This window comes from Cryptotermes secundus, unplaced genomic scaffold, assembly GCF_002891405.2.
Source record: "Cryptotermes secundus unplaced genomic scaffold, Csec_1.0 scaffold43, whole genome shotgun sequence".
Taxonomy (NCBI): Eukaryota; Metazoa; Arthropoda; class Insecta; order Blattodea; family Kalotermitidae; genus Cryptotermes; species Cryptotermes secundus.
The window spans coordinates 126,916-142,804 of NW_019723298.1; the positions used below are offsets into that span (position 1 = coordinate 126,916).

Consider the following 15,889-nt stretch of genomic DNA (forward strand, 5'->3'; position numbering starts at 1 on the left):
TTAGAAATCAACTGTTCTGTAACGCACAGCAGTGATTCGTTTGTTTTTTAAGATGGCACGAAAAATTGATGAACATGCCAAAGGTTTTGTGTGGAGTTAATTGGGCAAGAGCTCCTCACCGTAGAGGAATATTATTGTTGGAAATATAGATTTAGATTTTTGCCCTTTTTGTTGCTCCTGCTCCATAAGAGGAATGTTGTTTACATCGTATGTGCAAATGTTTACAAAGTAAATAATTAGGAATATGATTGGATAATTGTGATCGAGAAGGAGTGTGAAACTTATGAAAACGATATACTTGTTGCGAAGTTGTTGACTGAAGTAAGAATAAGAGAGTTTTTAGTAGCAACAAGTACAAATAGATTGTTTTAAACCATAGATTGAGATTTGTAATTGGTATATTGTTTTATTATATAATTCAGTATATGGTTTTATGTTCTTGTAGATTTATTTTAATTACAGACATTGTATACGAGTACATAACTGAGAACGTTTATTTTATGATGGCTTGTTGTGTGTATATATAAGGGTAAATCAGTAAGTAAATTACAAATGGATGGTTTGAAAAATGCTTTTGTTTCTCAATATAATTTCCCTGTGCGCTGAGGCACTTATCCCATCGCTTCACAAGCCCCTGAAAACCAGCAGCATAAAATTGATATGAAGCATAGGTTCCATGGAGAACTAGAACATGTATTTGATAAATACCTGAAGTACCATGTGAAAATTTTGTTAGGAGATTTCGATGCCAAAGTAGGAAGGGAAGACATTAAAAAAAACGTTGGGAACGAGACTTTCTGCCAAGGAGAGTCTAGGTTATTATGAACTGAAGAAGCGTAAGCCATGATTCGATGAAGGATGCTCAAGATTATTAGACCAAACAAAACAAGCGAAATTGCAGTGGTTACAGGATCCAAGCAAAATAAATGGGGATACTCTGAAAAATATGACGTGAAACCAGTAGGCATTTCAGGAAGAAAAATATGGAATATCTGAAAGACACAATTGTTGAGCTTGCAATGAACAGTAAGAACAAGAATATTAAGAGACCTGTATAGAGGAATAAATGACTTTGAGAGAGTTTAACAAACTAGAAGTAACTTAGTGAAGGATGAGAATGATGATCTCCTTGCAGATTCCCACAACATTTTGAATAGGTGGAAGAACTACTGTGTTATATATTTATTTACTTCATATCCATGTACGTATGGATACATTGAATGTACATAAGATCAATGATGTTAGGCGGACAGAAATACATACAGCTGAGCCGTTAGTACCTTGTCCTAGCCCTTTTGAGGTTGAAATTACTATGGCAAAATTGAAAAGATATAAATCGCCAGGTAGTGATCAAATTCCGCAGAATTTATTCAAGCAGGAGGCTAAATATTATGTTCTAAGATCCACAAGCTAATTAATTCCATCCGGCATAAGAAAAAATGTGTCTATTATTGTACCAATTCTCAAGAAGGGTGGTAAAACAGACTGTAGAAATTATCGGGAAATATCACTGCTATCAACATCTACAAAATTGTATCCAATATTCTTGTTATGCCAAGGGGGGGGGGCTGATAAAATAAAACTAATCTACTCAGTCGCCACTCTTTCAGTTAAGATGTTCGCTGCTTCCGGCTGCCGTTGACTGCCTGGGTCAGTTCTGACTTCGCTTGGGCCAGGATCGCTCTGGATCGGTCTGGGACGGGTGGTTGTGGCGGGGTGAATCAAAACTCCCTGTGTACACCCTACCCTAATTACACTGATCAATTTACATTGTTATTTACAATAAAGTGAGGCCGACTTCGGCCAGTTTACATAACACCGTTCCGTTACTCCTATTCTAATTTCCCTCTCGGGGGTGATGACGTGAGACTGTTGCTTCCCTCCATTGCCTGTCACTCGCTACACAATTTCTACCCTATTCTACCCTGGCGCTCGTAGGGCACACTGGAGACTGGACTTCAAGTTCACAACAACACTGAATTTTAAGTAACATGGCTAATATGAGCAAAGAGACTTACTTGAAATAGAGACGCAGATAAGTGTCGCCATCCACCATCTTGTAGTACTGTAACCGCACCATTGAAATCCTTTCCCTCCCCCCCTTCTTTTTATTTCAGTTGCTTATAAAGTAGACTGTTATGGCGTGAAGGGGGGTGGAGGTACCTCCACCGCTTCCGCCACTGTACCTCTCTTAAGCCGCTGCTACACCTCTCTTATGCCGTGGCGACAGAGGGCGTGGAAATATCCCGCTCTGTCACCCTGTTTAGTATGCTGCCACCATCTTGTTATTTTCAAGAAATCTAGTAAACTTATCATAGCTTGCGTCACTGTCCTGGCTTAACTCGTAATTCGCCGGGGCGTTGGGAGGTCCTGGAGTCGTCAAGGAAGAGGGTAACACTTAAGGAATTGCTAGGTTAAAGTAAACTCACACGCATGTCTATCCTATTCTATTTCTCTATGTCACTATATACATCTATATGCACTCTTACCGACGTTCGTCGGTTGTACTACACTGGATAATGGACCTGCAGTCATCATTGGTTCTACCTCCTGTCACCCTACTGGCGGGTATTCTACGCCTCGGTATCTTGAATGAACCTAGTCAATCTAGTTAGCCTATCTTTCCCTGTGGTTTTACACTTTACAATTATCACTGTTACACTTAATGTTCATGGCTATATGAAGTTGGTTTCACTTANTGGCTGTTTCTTAATCTTACGGTCTAGCTACTATTATTCCAATTTTACCCAAAAACTATATCTACATGTACGTAACCTTAGCGGCATTACATAGACAATAAGAATTACGAAGAAACATAGGTTTAAGACACACAGTCAGAACAAGCAGTAGGCGATGAGCAGATAGACCGAACTTGCGCGGACAAGGACATCTGCTAGTCCCTGCGTCCAAGCATCTGGTGTTGTTTTCCAGAAGGGCAGAAATGATACTTCAAGGAACCCCACTGAGTTTCTTTAGAAATTGAGAATTTGACTTACAGCGGCAAGTCACTTTGAGAATTAGAGAAGTGACAGTTCCTACCAGCCGTAAGTCAAAAGTGGGAGTGCCGGGAGATCATTAGCGACACCTCATAAGTTGCATCGCTGTCAATTTCGCCGTTTGGCATTCTAGGCCAAAACCCCCTCTAAAACAATCGGTCATTGGCCGGAACCAAAAATTTAGCCAACTCCCCTCATTTGAAACAGACTATCAGGGAAATTAGCAGGAGAGGAGAATAGGCGGATACAACGTAGTTAGGACCTCTGGCTCGGCAGAGAGTCCAGTTTAAGATTTAGAGTCTGCTACAAACTTTCGAACTCGGCGGAGGCAAACTCCAAGATTATACTTGCTGGTTAAGTTAAATGATTCTTAGAAGTGCAAAATTTGACCATAACATAAAAGAGATCTAGCTTAATCCATAAGCGGACGGTGGTAAGTCGACCTGATTGGGTAATTTGAGCAAGTGCAACACCGGCTGCTTGGAAGCCGAAACTAAGTCTGATTGTGTGGATGTATACCGCCGAGTGACTGTAAGAAAACAATAAAGTGTTCTAGTGGTACAGTGCATCGTGTTGGTTAGAAGTGCTTCAACCCTCACTTGTCCGAGCCTGACCCGTAGCCGACCTGAGGAGAGACTCATCGCCAGGAGCTAGTCAAACCCATCGCCAGCTTCCACCCACTCACGCCTTCCCTCCTTTATAATGAATCGCAAACCGCACCTAGCTGTTTGCTGGCGCCCATAACATCAGGTCCTATCCTGAAATTCCAACCCCCGTAATCAGCAAAGGAAGGAGGAAGCGGTGGAGCCGGAAGAAGCGGTGGAGCCTGGTCAAGCTGGAACCAGCCACGCCCCAACAACTTCAACAGAGGCAGCACCAGGTAGGGCAGTCAAAGTGACGCCGAACGTAAGGCGAACAAGACGGACGGTAAGAAAGGGTGGCAACCAACTTGTGGGCAAGAAGCCTCAAGGGAGGACGGTTAAAGTACCCATGTCGAACAGAGCTTCCGGCTGATTGCTGAATATTACGTTTTTAGATTGATTTTTCGGGTCTCAGTGATTCAGTGATTTATACTATCGACTTGCTGACACTGCAACTGACAAAGGAGGGAAGTTACTCCTCCCTATGTCCTAAATCTCTAGAGTGGTGAATTCCCATTGGCTAAATTCGACTCCTCGCGGGTAATCGCGGCGCCTCCCTCTTTGCATTTTGTAATTTCGTGGTACTCCAGTGGCTTACAAATGCCACTTACAAAGTGGAGCGATTACGCGTCTCCGCTGACTAAGGTGTTTGTTGAGCGCGTTCCACAGCCTATGTGTGGCCATCACTGCTCTAATTACTGTGAAACGCTCCGTAATATTTAGGCAATGATTTTGATTTTCAGTCTCGAAGTTGCGGCATAACAATTCTTGTCTAAATGTTAAGTCCATACATAGATGAAACTATTGGGGATCATCAGTGTGGGTTTTGACATAACAGATCAACTACTGATCAGTTCTTTTGCATTCGTCAGATAACTGGTGAAAATGGGAATAGAATAAGAGTACATCAGTTATTCATAGACTTTAAGAAAGCCTATGATTCGGTTAGGATGGAAGTATTGTACAAACCTGTTCAAATCATTTTACAAAACGAGCACTGAAAGTTATTCTTTATTAGTGGATCTTGTAAGATCTCAAATTCGAAGACGAGATACAAATTTTCGTACAGCTGTGTATGCAGGAGGAAGACTACTGATTACTCTAAGGTAAGGAAAGTTAAAATTTTTACCGATATACAAATTCTACAGACCTCTAAACAAATACAATACCACTGCTAGAAATTTGTCCTTTATATTATTTGTTACAGTCAAGTTTTGTCATCTGTGCCATTTAAATGAGGGTCGACGTTTCCTCATTCCCGCTATTCCTTTTCCCAGTAAGTTAACACTTGTGGGAACATCCAACTAACTAACACGCGGTTTCGCCGGTCTAACAGACAGCACTCACTCCTAGTCATATATCACATTGCAGCACGTTAGTCAAAGTCAAAGTAATGTTGCAACTGACTGTCAGTCAGCCTGTCTGTCTTGGTGTCGAGCCCCAGCTGCAGCTCATGACCAGAGGTTTTAGTCTTTGTGAAAGTTGCTGTCCTGTCCATTAGGGGCGCCCTCTCCGACAAGAGGTCGGGTCTGTCATTTGTCAGTCTTAGTCAGTCCATTGTCAGTATTGACATATATTTACAATTTAATTCTAGTCTTAATTACTATTTCTATGTACAATAATTACAAGGCCTTTGTCAATCCAGGCATTGTACAGCAGATTATGCCCCATTTCTAGTATTATTTGCTACCACGGCAGTCTAGTCACTTGAATGGTCGTATGCCTGACCGCCGCCAAGTTTAAGCCTCTGATACTTTCTGTTGCGGGCTTCGCCTTGTCCGATGTTGCGAACATTCTCATTATCATGATTTTGTATTACTTCTGCTTGTTGTCTGCATAAGTTTGTTGTGTAATCATATACGTATGGAATTTTGAATGCCATGTGCAATTCGCGGACCTGCCGCACGTTGCTATCAACACTCGTATTTATACAGCACTCGATGTCTAGCCCACCTGTGTATCATCACATGCGCTAGCCGATCAGCGCTCACAATCGCAACTGCAAGTTTAATCGCCGCCCAGCAAGCATGGTATAAAATCGGAGCCCAAAGCTCGCGGTCTTCAGTGATCACATTCAGCCATCAGAGTTATCAGCTCTTTCCTGAGACAAATACAGCTGCTGCAACTCTCCAGCAACCTCGCTCTGCGACCAGGCAGCTAACGTAGTTGCCGCAACTCTCCAGCAAACGCGCCGTAGGCCGCTGTTCCTACAGACGCACGCAGCACCAAGTTACCGGCCGGAAAAACTAGCTGATTGGCCGTAAAGACTTGTCTACTACAAAGGAGAAAATTCTACCAGCGCATTCACGGTGGAACAAACTGCCCTTTTCAGGGCCAGCCAACTTTTGACATTGCACATAGCTTCGCATCTATTCTGTACATTCAGTTTATACAATTTAATATATACAATTGTTACAGATTTACGTGGTAGTCTTTTAGAACATCGATAATCCCACACACTGACTGGAGCTTCTGTTCTTCTTGAAGAGGTGTCGTAGGATAAGAAATGGATGTCTCGCTCAATCCTGTGAAAGACTGCTGGTCACTGCGCCTTCTAACAGCTAATCCATTAAATTCAGAGCTCTGATGTTAAACGTGCGTTTCTGCTTAGCAGTAATCGATTTCACGTCTGGGTGTAGGCTGTGTAAATGTTCTGCATCTGGGTCTGGAGTTTTCGACTGTATTTATTGCTTCATGTAGTTCATGAAACTCTTATTAATCGGATCCAAGGCGGTTAGCTGACATCGTTTACCAAATAACGTCTGCCTAGAATCATTTTGGTTTCTCTGACAGTACGCTTGTATCACGGTAGGGCTCTCCGATGGTGTGATATTTTCCGGCACGTTTTCATTCGATGCTTCGTTCATCTGAGTGTCTTCTTCTTTTTCTCCATAGAATGATGTATCTTCTTCGATGTGCGGAGCTACCAAATTGCCTTCCTGGCGTCTATTTTTCTTTATGTAAGGAATCATGAACTGCATTGCATCATGAAGATAATATGGACTTTTTTAGTAGCAGGCGACCCAGAAGGTGTCTTATCATGCAAACGGCGGACGAATACTCTTCTTATATGTTTCCACCTCTCTTTACAGGCTGCGACTGAAAAGAAATAAACGGATCTGACAAACATCCAGTGTGAAACAATTCAGACGGTTTAAAGCAAACTACAAATAAAGCACCAACTATTTCACTAATGCAACTGTGGTCCTGATTAGTTGTTTTTGTTTTCAGGTACTTGGTTACGGGCAACAGTTTCGCAGCATTACGTTTTCAGTTTATGAGGGGACAGAATAATTTCTGCCATAATAGCAGACATTACATCTGCAATATGGACGATATTACAACCCCTGTCTATGCCACCAACGAGCGAATTGAAATGGAAAAACATTGTCAAAGATACCTTGATCTTTGGAACTTGTCAAATTGCATAGGTTCAATAGATGGGAAACATGTCCGCATAAAATGCTTTCCTAAAACGGGATCACTATACTACAACTACAAGGGCTATTTTTCGGTAATACTACTGGCATGTCCAAACTCCGATGTCCTATTTAATACTGTCATATCGGAGATTTCGGCAAGAACAGCGATGGGTCTGTATTTATGGCCTATACTCTCGGAGAGATGCTGGAGAAGGAAGAACTTCATATCCCATTTCCAACTTCCCTACCGTTGGAAGAGAGCGGCGAAATTTTCCCTACTACTTCGTAGCAGATGAAGCATTTCAATTGAAAATAAATTTAATGAGACCTTACCCTAGAAGAATGCTGACTAATAAAAGACGTATATTTAATTACAGACTCTCTCGCGCACGAAAAATTGAAGAATGTGCATTTGGTATTCTAACAGCCAAGTTCAATATATTTGAGGGGCCAATGTGCTGCAAAGAAGAAACTGTGAATTCAGTCATCAAAGCATCAGTTATCCCCCACAATTTCATCAGAATTCGGGAAGGGCTATTTTCCGAAGGAGCTGAAAATTATTCAATCAATCAAGTCAACATGTTTTAAATTATGATGATGGAAGGCAAAGATTGTCGAGGGCACAGCGCCTGCGAAATCAACTGGCTGATTACTTCTTAAACCAGCAGGAGCAATTCCGTCTCGGTGGAGTTACATAATTGAATTCAGCTGATAAATGTAAAGGATGAGGACTAACCCAACTGCTGATTTTTATCACAAAGCATGGGTCATGTTGTAGTATTTGTTTATATTGTTTTCACAGACATATTCTGTATTTTCATCCTATTATAAGTTTTGGTTATAAAATACAGGATTATTAAAAAAGAATGAACCGATTTTATTACGCAATATTTTATTAAAGGAAAGTAATACAAAACTCCAGCCGGTCACGGTAGCCGAGCGGTCTAAGGCATGCACTGTCTTCGCTCGCTTGGAAACCGGGATCGTGGATTCGAATCCTACTAAGGCCATGGATGTTTGTGTGCGTTTTTCTGTGTTTGTCTACAGGTAAAGGCCTTGCGACGAGCTGATCACTCGCCCAAGGAGTCCTACCGTATGTGTAAGATCTAGAAAAACCGAAGTGAACGGAGTTCATGGAGGTAGGGCTAGGCCCACTGTGGCTGTAGTGCCAAGGAAAAAAAAGTAATACAAACCCCCAGCCAAGTCACAAGTCCTTCATCTCATGAGAAATTTTATTTCCCACACCAAATCTACTTTGTCCCGCCTGGCATAGTCTGGATGGCGTTTGTCATATACGCCAGGCTCTTGCTCAATTAACTGCACAAGAACAAAATTTGAAGCTTCGTCAACTTTTCGTGCCATCTTGACAGACAAACGAATCACAGCAGCGCGTTACAGAACAACTGATTCCTAGGAATCCCCGCGGCAACTCAATCGAACTCGATCGTGTGAAGACTGGCATGCTCCGTTGCCTGGACAAAGAGTTTCTCAGTCTCTCCTAGAGTTGCGTTGCCGTTTCCTCAATTTGCGCTGCGCCATTTACTAACATGTGTTCAACTCTGGCTGATAACACTTTTCGGAAATCGCGATTGCGTTGCGGTTGCCAGTTTCCTTGGTGTGAGCCGGCCTAAGGGAGGAACATAGACTGAGGGTGTTTGAGAACAGGGTGTTGAGGAGAATATTTGGACCCAAGAGATATGAAGCGACAGGAGGTGAGGGAAAACTGCATAATCAGGAGCTTCATAACTTGTACTCTTCTCCAAGTATAATTAGAATGATGAAGTCAAGGAGGATGAGGTGAGCAGGGCATGTAGCACGAATGGGGGAGAGGAGGAATGCATATAGGATATTGGTGGGAAAGCCAGAAGGAAAGAGACAACTGGGAAGACCGAGGCATAGGTAGGTGGACAATATTAAAATGGACCTTAGAGAGATAGATGGGATGGATTGGATTGATCTGACTCAGGATATAGACCAGTGGAAGGCTCTTGTGAACGCAGTAATGAACTTTCGGGTTCCATAAAATGCTAGGAAATTCTTGAGTAGCTGCAGAATTGGCGCCGCCTCAAGAAGAGCTTAGCTCTATTACGTAAGTAAGTAAGTAAGATGGTACACATATTTCTAAAAACGGTGTAAGAACCGCTGCAATATAACACATCGTTATTGCAAAATTATTCATTGTCGTTCTGTGTATTTAGGATTCGGGAGACCTAGCACACATAGACTTGCATAATGGCTAGTTGTCTATCTTTGTTACCGACTGAGCTCTCGGCAGTGGCTGTGGCACATGGCAGCAATAGCCTGATGACTACAAATTAGATGGCAGGCTAATGCAACCGTGGCTTCGCGTCGGTTACGTTGTCAGACTTTAACTTCGAGGTGCGTATCTCTACGTTTAGCCTGTGTTTAATCCTACGATCCCACGTCACCAGCACTAATTTGCAGGTGGTGTAAGTGTAAAGAGTGTGAGGAGTGAATGGTGTAGGCGTATTGTTAGTATATGTAAGTTTGTGACAATAAATGAGCCACTATGGTGAGTATTGTTACAATTATGACCGAGTTCTGAATATTATTGCGAACAGTTTCTAAAAGCTGCTAACAGTCTTTCTTTAATGGTCTCAGTCACATCCCAGATCTCTGCTGGGTTGTACCGACGTGTAGTTGGACAGAGGTTTACTGACATTTCAGGGGAACATTGTTTCTCCATATGCATGGTCGAGGAAACACCTTCCTGCTGGTTAACAGCGTGACTTACTCTTTGAGCCCGAAGACGGAAACAGTACATTTCTCCGAAACGTCGGTTAACTTATGCCGGATTACACGTAATTACATCACCGAAAATATTTCTCCTCAGAGTTCTGTAACTGTTAAAATGAGTTCGATTAAGTCTAGCCCAAGAATTAAAATCAGTATTTATGTCACTATTTATGGTAATGAAGGCAAGGTTGTAGTGTATTTCCGTCAAAGCTTTCTCATATTAAATATGCACATACGTCCTTACTATGATAGTACTTGCAAAGTATTGTGGATTTTTATTCAAATTTTAACACGCACAGTTCACTATCTCTCTGCAGCCTTGTCCATGTATTAAAATTCAGATTTCGGAGGCTCTTTGTTTCTTATTTATTTAACACTACATTTTATTTCCTAACTGGCCATCATGAGGTGTATAAGATTGTAGATGAAAACTCCTGGTCTGTTACCCTTAAGCATTTTACATTACTCATAAAATGCAAAAAATTACAGCATAACAACAGAGCAGTAGTTTTCATCTACAGTCTTATACAACCAATGATTGCTGGTTAGGCTAAAACATGTAGTGTTAAATTAATAGGAAGAGCCTAGGTTGCAGGGAGAGAGTGCTAAAATTGGAATACACAGTGCAACAGGGTGCTGCAATACAATATTGTGGATTTATATGTTATAGCATAAACTGTAGGTAGGTAGTTTGCTTATAGGATAAGTTTTGTGTGAGGCTTCAGTAATTATAAATAACACCCGCAACCAAACAGGGAAAACACAGCACGAGACACGATATACACTGAGAGTAAGAGGAACGACTCCCATAGTGGTGGAACTATGCGCGGTGTTAGAATTGGGACAGATAAGATAAATAATCTTAACACGTTTTTAGTATATAAATATTTATTATAATTGACGAACATTTTTAAATACTTTTTAAATTTTACAATGACATAATGGCAAGCAATGAAATAGATTAACGTAAATGGAGCACCTGATGATGGCACTATAGTGCCGAAACATGTTGTGAAATAACAAGTGAAATTGAGTGCACTAAAAGATGGACACTGCATACATATTATGGACAAAAATCAGTGCAACAGGACGCTAAAATACAACATTATAAATAAGGAATTTATTTTCATGTCATTATAAAGTCTATGTAATTAAAATTAATAATTAGGACTTGGAATCCTCACCATACTACAAATATAGTGCATCCTGATGGGATGAATTTTCTATAGAAGTGAATGAGCTTGCAGTATATCTCATTTGGTTTGTATATGGTGATGGTTGTTAAATTCCTTATAATTTTAATTTCATGCATCCTGCCATGTTACAGTATATACAACCTCTTTATTTGACCGTCACAACACAGCAAATATAGAACTTCAAGGACAATGCTCAGTATAGTTCTGCTACATATTTTGGCCACAAGTGGCCATCATCAGGCAAACACACTTCAACAAACGTACACCATTGAACTGCAGTACGTAAAATTTGATACAATGTTATAAACCATTTAAGTTAATTTGCACAAGAATACAGTAAGTAGGTTATTTAAAACAATAACAAGTCATATATAAAATTAAAATTGTATTGATGTTTAATAACATCGAATCGGTCGTTGGTTTTACTTTTCATACATTTCTGTCGATGAATAGTAAATTTGAGTTTCTTATAAAATTGTGTAGAAGGTTCAATAATGTTGTGAATTAATTAATCTGAAAATAATATAAAAGAAATAGTATTAAGTTTGTTAAAAATGATATAGTTTGATACTTAAAATGTAGTATATAGTACGTACTATTACTTACGGAATAGTTGGGGCTTCATCATAAGGAGAATTGTACGTATTGTATGGAAAGTAATCAACGACTGATTTGGTGGTGTAGGGTATAGTCAAGGTAAGGGAGGGAGGGGGAGAAGGTAGGAATGCGGAAGTGATGTATGGTGGGTGGGGGCAGGGAGAGGGTATAGCTGTATATTATATTTTGTGTATTTCAATTACTAAGTCGTAAATGGGGTTAAATATTTCTGTAAAATTATCATTAAGTTGTAAACATTGCTTGCTAATTTCATAAATGTAAACTCTTTCATATGTGTCTAAATTTCGGCCTTTCTTGCCAATATATAAAACTTCTAATGTATTGTCAATCGTACTGTACTCATGCATGGTGTCTAATATGTGTTGGGCAAATTTGGAACTTTGTCCGTTATTTTTTATGTCACGTATGTGTTCCTTAAATCTGACATTAAAGGTTCGTCCAGTTTGTCCTATATATTTTAGAGGACAGTCGGAACATTGTAGTTTGTACACCCCACTAAGATTATATAAATCTTTTTTGTTATCATTAATTAATTAATTTGTCCAACACATATTAGACACCATGCATGAGTACAGTACGATTGACAATACATTAGAAGTTTTATATATTGGCAAGAAAGGCCGAACTTTAGACACATATGAAAGAGTTTACATTTATGAAATTAGCAAGCAATGTTTACAACTTAATGATAATTTTACAGAAATATTTAACCCCATTTACGACTTAGTAATTGAAATACACAAAATATAATATACAGCTATACCCTCTCCCTGCCCCCCACCCACCATACATCACTTCCGCATTCCTACCTTCTCCCCCTCCCTCCCTTACCTTGACTATACCCTACACCACCAAATCAGTCGTTGATTACTTTCCATACAATACGTACAATTCTCCTTATGATGAAGCCCCAACTATTCCGTAAGTAATAGTACGTACTATATACTACATTTTAAGTATCAAACTATATCATTTTTAACAAACTTAATACTATTTCTTTTATATTATTTTCAGATTAATTAATTCACAACATTATTGAACCTTGTACACAATTTTATAAGAAACTCGAATTTACTATTCATCGACAGAAATGTATGAAAAGTAAAACCAACGACCGTTTCGATGTTATTGAACATCAATAAAATTTTAATTTTATATATGACTTGTTATTGTTTTAAATAACCTACTTATTGTATTCTTGTGCAAATTAACTTAAATGATTTATAACATTGTATCAGATTTTACATACTGCAGTTCAGTGGTGTATGTTTGTTGAAGTGTGTTTGCCTGATGATGGCCACTTGTGGCCGAAACATATAGCAGAACTATACTGAGCATTGTCCTTGAAGTTCTACATTTGCTGTGTTGTGATGGTCAAATAAAGAGATTGTAAATATTGTTAAATTCCCTTACAAATCCTTGATTAAATAAATGTCTTATACTGTTTCTATTCTAGGTTCTTATCGCAGCTGCAGTTTGTACAAAAACTGGGAAAAGTGAGTACTTCAAGCAATTTGAGACTGAAAGCATTTATTATTTCTGTTGCAATAAATCCTGCACATAATGAAAATGTTGTTTCATTTTCCATGTAGGGCTTATCTCAGTTCATTTATTGTTTTGGAATTTGTGTGCATAAATATTGGAAATGGATCTTAGAGAGACAGGTTGGAGTGGTATGGACTGAATTGATCTGGCTTAGAATAGGGACCAGTTGAGGGCTCTTGTGAACACAGTAATGAACTTTCAGGCTCTATAAAATGTTGGGAAATTCTTGAGTTACTGAGTGACTTGCACCTTCTGAAGAAGGGCTCAGCTCAGCATCAGTCAGTCAGTCAGTCAGTCAGTTTGTCAGTCAGTCAGTCAGTCAGTCAGTCAGTCAGTCAGTCAGTCAGTTGGTGCATACATGTTTGGACTTCAGTTTTGAATAATTATTTAGGTAGAGATTTTTTTCAATATAAATATGTTATATCTGTGATTCATTATTTTCTTTTTGTGTGAAGGTATGTGGTACCAGGATAATAGTTTTAATTTGTTCACAACTTGTGACAGAATTCTTCACATTAGTTTACAGAATACAACATAGCATTAATAAGAAGCATGCATGTATCTTGACCACAGGAGGGGTTGGATTGATTTGCTTGTCATTGGTTGACATTAGAGAATCTTAAAAGAAGCTAACCTCAGTTTTGTTGAAATTATGATTACTCTCATCTTTTGTTATTGTTTCCATTTTACATGGGTTGATGAGTGGAAAGTGTCCCATCTTTTCTTTCTTCTCACAGTCTTTCCAGTTTGATTTCTTGCTAGCTGTTTCATTTCTTCTTGGTGCCTTCCAGTACCTTACCAGACCAGCTTGTTCTGGGTCACCAGGTAGATTTTTTTCTCAAAACTGTAATGCCCTTCTTGGTGTCCTTGTTCGATCCATTCTTTTTACATGGCCAGATCATTATAAACATTTATCTTCCAGCTCTAGTAACTATTGAATTCCTTCTTCTGTCATAATTTCATTTCTAGTTATTAGATCTCCTTCTCATTTCCTTTCAGCAGACTTCTTAATGTGTAATTTATTCACACTTCTGTGTGGGAGTGAATGCTGGATAGCGAAAGCAAAAGACATTGCCAGATTTATAGCTGCTGATATGAAATTGTGAGGTACACCTGAGTGGAACATAAAAGAAATATAGGCATACAAAAATGTTAAAACATAACTAGTTGGGCAGAATTTGGAAAATGCAGAAACTGTTGGATTCAGTATATTTTCAGAATGCAAAGAAAGAGACCTAAAAAACAAAAAATAACAAACCACATCGATCAAGGAACCAGGGAAGACCTTTGAGGATACTGTAGGATGATGGCTGGATGGTTCAATATGTGGCCCAGACGTTTCCTCCATGAGCCCCACTTATTGTATTGTTATTTAATGGCGCTAAAATATGAGAGGTAGAATACAAATTATAAAGGTTCTTATGCATCCATCTTTCTCTTTTTGTTAGATCTGAATATTCTCCTCAGTACCCTGTCCTCATATATTCCCAATCTGTATTATATCTTCAGACATCAAGACAAAGTTTGATACCCATACATAACAAGGTATAAAATTATGTCTACATTCTAACCTTTTTCATCAGAATGGACTTTGCCATTGTTGTGCCACTGAAGATTACTTGTATATAATAATCTTTCAAATTGCTTTCCAGCAATTGTTTCTCGCCAGTTTGTGGAGATGACAAAGGCTCGGATAGAGGGGCTGTTGTCTGCATTCCCAAAACTGATGTCAACAGGAAAGCAGCATACATTTGTGGAAACAGAGTCGGTGCGATATGTTTATCAGCCCCTTGAGAAGCTGTATATGTTGCTCATAACAACGAAGGCCAGTAACATTTTAGAGGACTTGGAGACATTAAGACTCTTCTCCCGAGTGGTTAGTTAATAGCTGTTATTGTGTGGTAACAGGAAAATATTTTCGGTCTAGGTCATGCTATTTCCATTAGTACGAGTATGTATTTCAGCTGTGCTAGTTGCCTTCAGGTTCCTGAATTTTTTGTAACACATTTAGGTCCAATCATCTCAGAACTTCTTTCAGATCCCTTCAGTTTATGTAAATATTTATTTATTTTAAGAGTGAATGATTATTTATCATACCCACCTTCGCCATTCATTAACAGTTTCAAAGTATATCTGCCATTAATTCTGAAACTGGACTTTCATATTATAAAATGATGTGATTTAATTTTAAATTAAGTAATACAGTAAATTATTTTCAATTTCGTTGAGAAATGGTTTTAATAGTGTATAAGTATACAGGCATAAGTACCTGTTTCTTTGGTGGGAATATTGTTACATTTCTCTTCATCATCACAACATAGAGTAACTAAAACTTTAAAGAAGTAACACCCAAATTAAGATATTGATGTTTGCTCATGTAATTAAAAATTATATATTGGAACTGAGTATTCAGATCACATTCAGAAACTCTGTTGCGTTACTTGCACATCACTGAATTGATGTGGTTACTGTGCATACTGGCAAGAGTATTCTCTGTTAGAGCCATGGTAAGAAACGGGAATCAGCAAGCTGGGTAAGGCAATAATGCTTTTGACTTGTATTTAGGAGGTACTTAGTTCAGTTCTTAGCTAGGACCAGTCTGAGATTTCTTGTGGCTTTCCTCAGTCCTTCCAAACAAATGCCAAGATAGTACTTTCAAAGAGGCCATGAAGACTTTATTCTGTATCCTTTTCAATTCATTACTCATTGGTCAT

General features: G+C 39.1%; 1 protein-coding gene across 1 annotated transcript in view; it reads left to right on the forward strand.

Annotated features, from left to right (window-relative positions):
• Positions 1 to 9,450: 9,450 nt before the first annotated feature.
• LOC111861637 (coatomer subunit delta) overlaps positions 9,451 to 15,889 on the forward strand; it is a 31,193-nt gene continuing 24,754 nt past the window's right edge. The window contains exons 1-3 of the mRNA XM_023846366.2: positions 9,451 to 9,592; positions 13,087 to 13,126; positions 14,828 to 15,051. Coding sequence (XP_023702134.1) covers positions 9,590 to 9,592; positions 13,087 to 13,126; positions 14,828 to 15,051 — 267 coding nt within the window. The 5' untranslated portion in view covers positions 9,451 to 9,589. The remainder of the gene's footprint in view (positions 9,593 to 13,086; positions 13,127 to 14,827; positions 15,052 to 15,889) is intronic.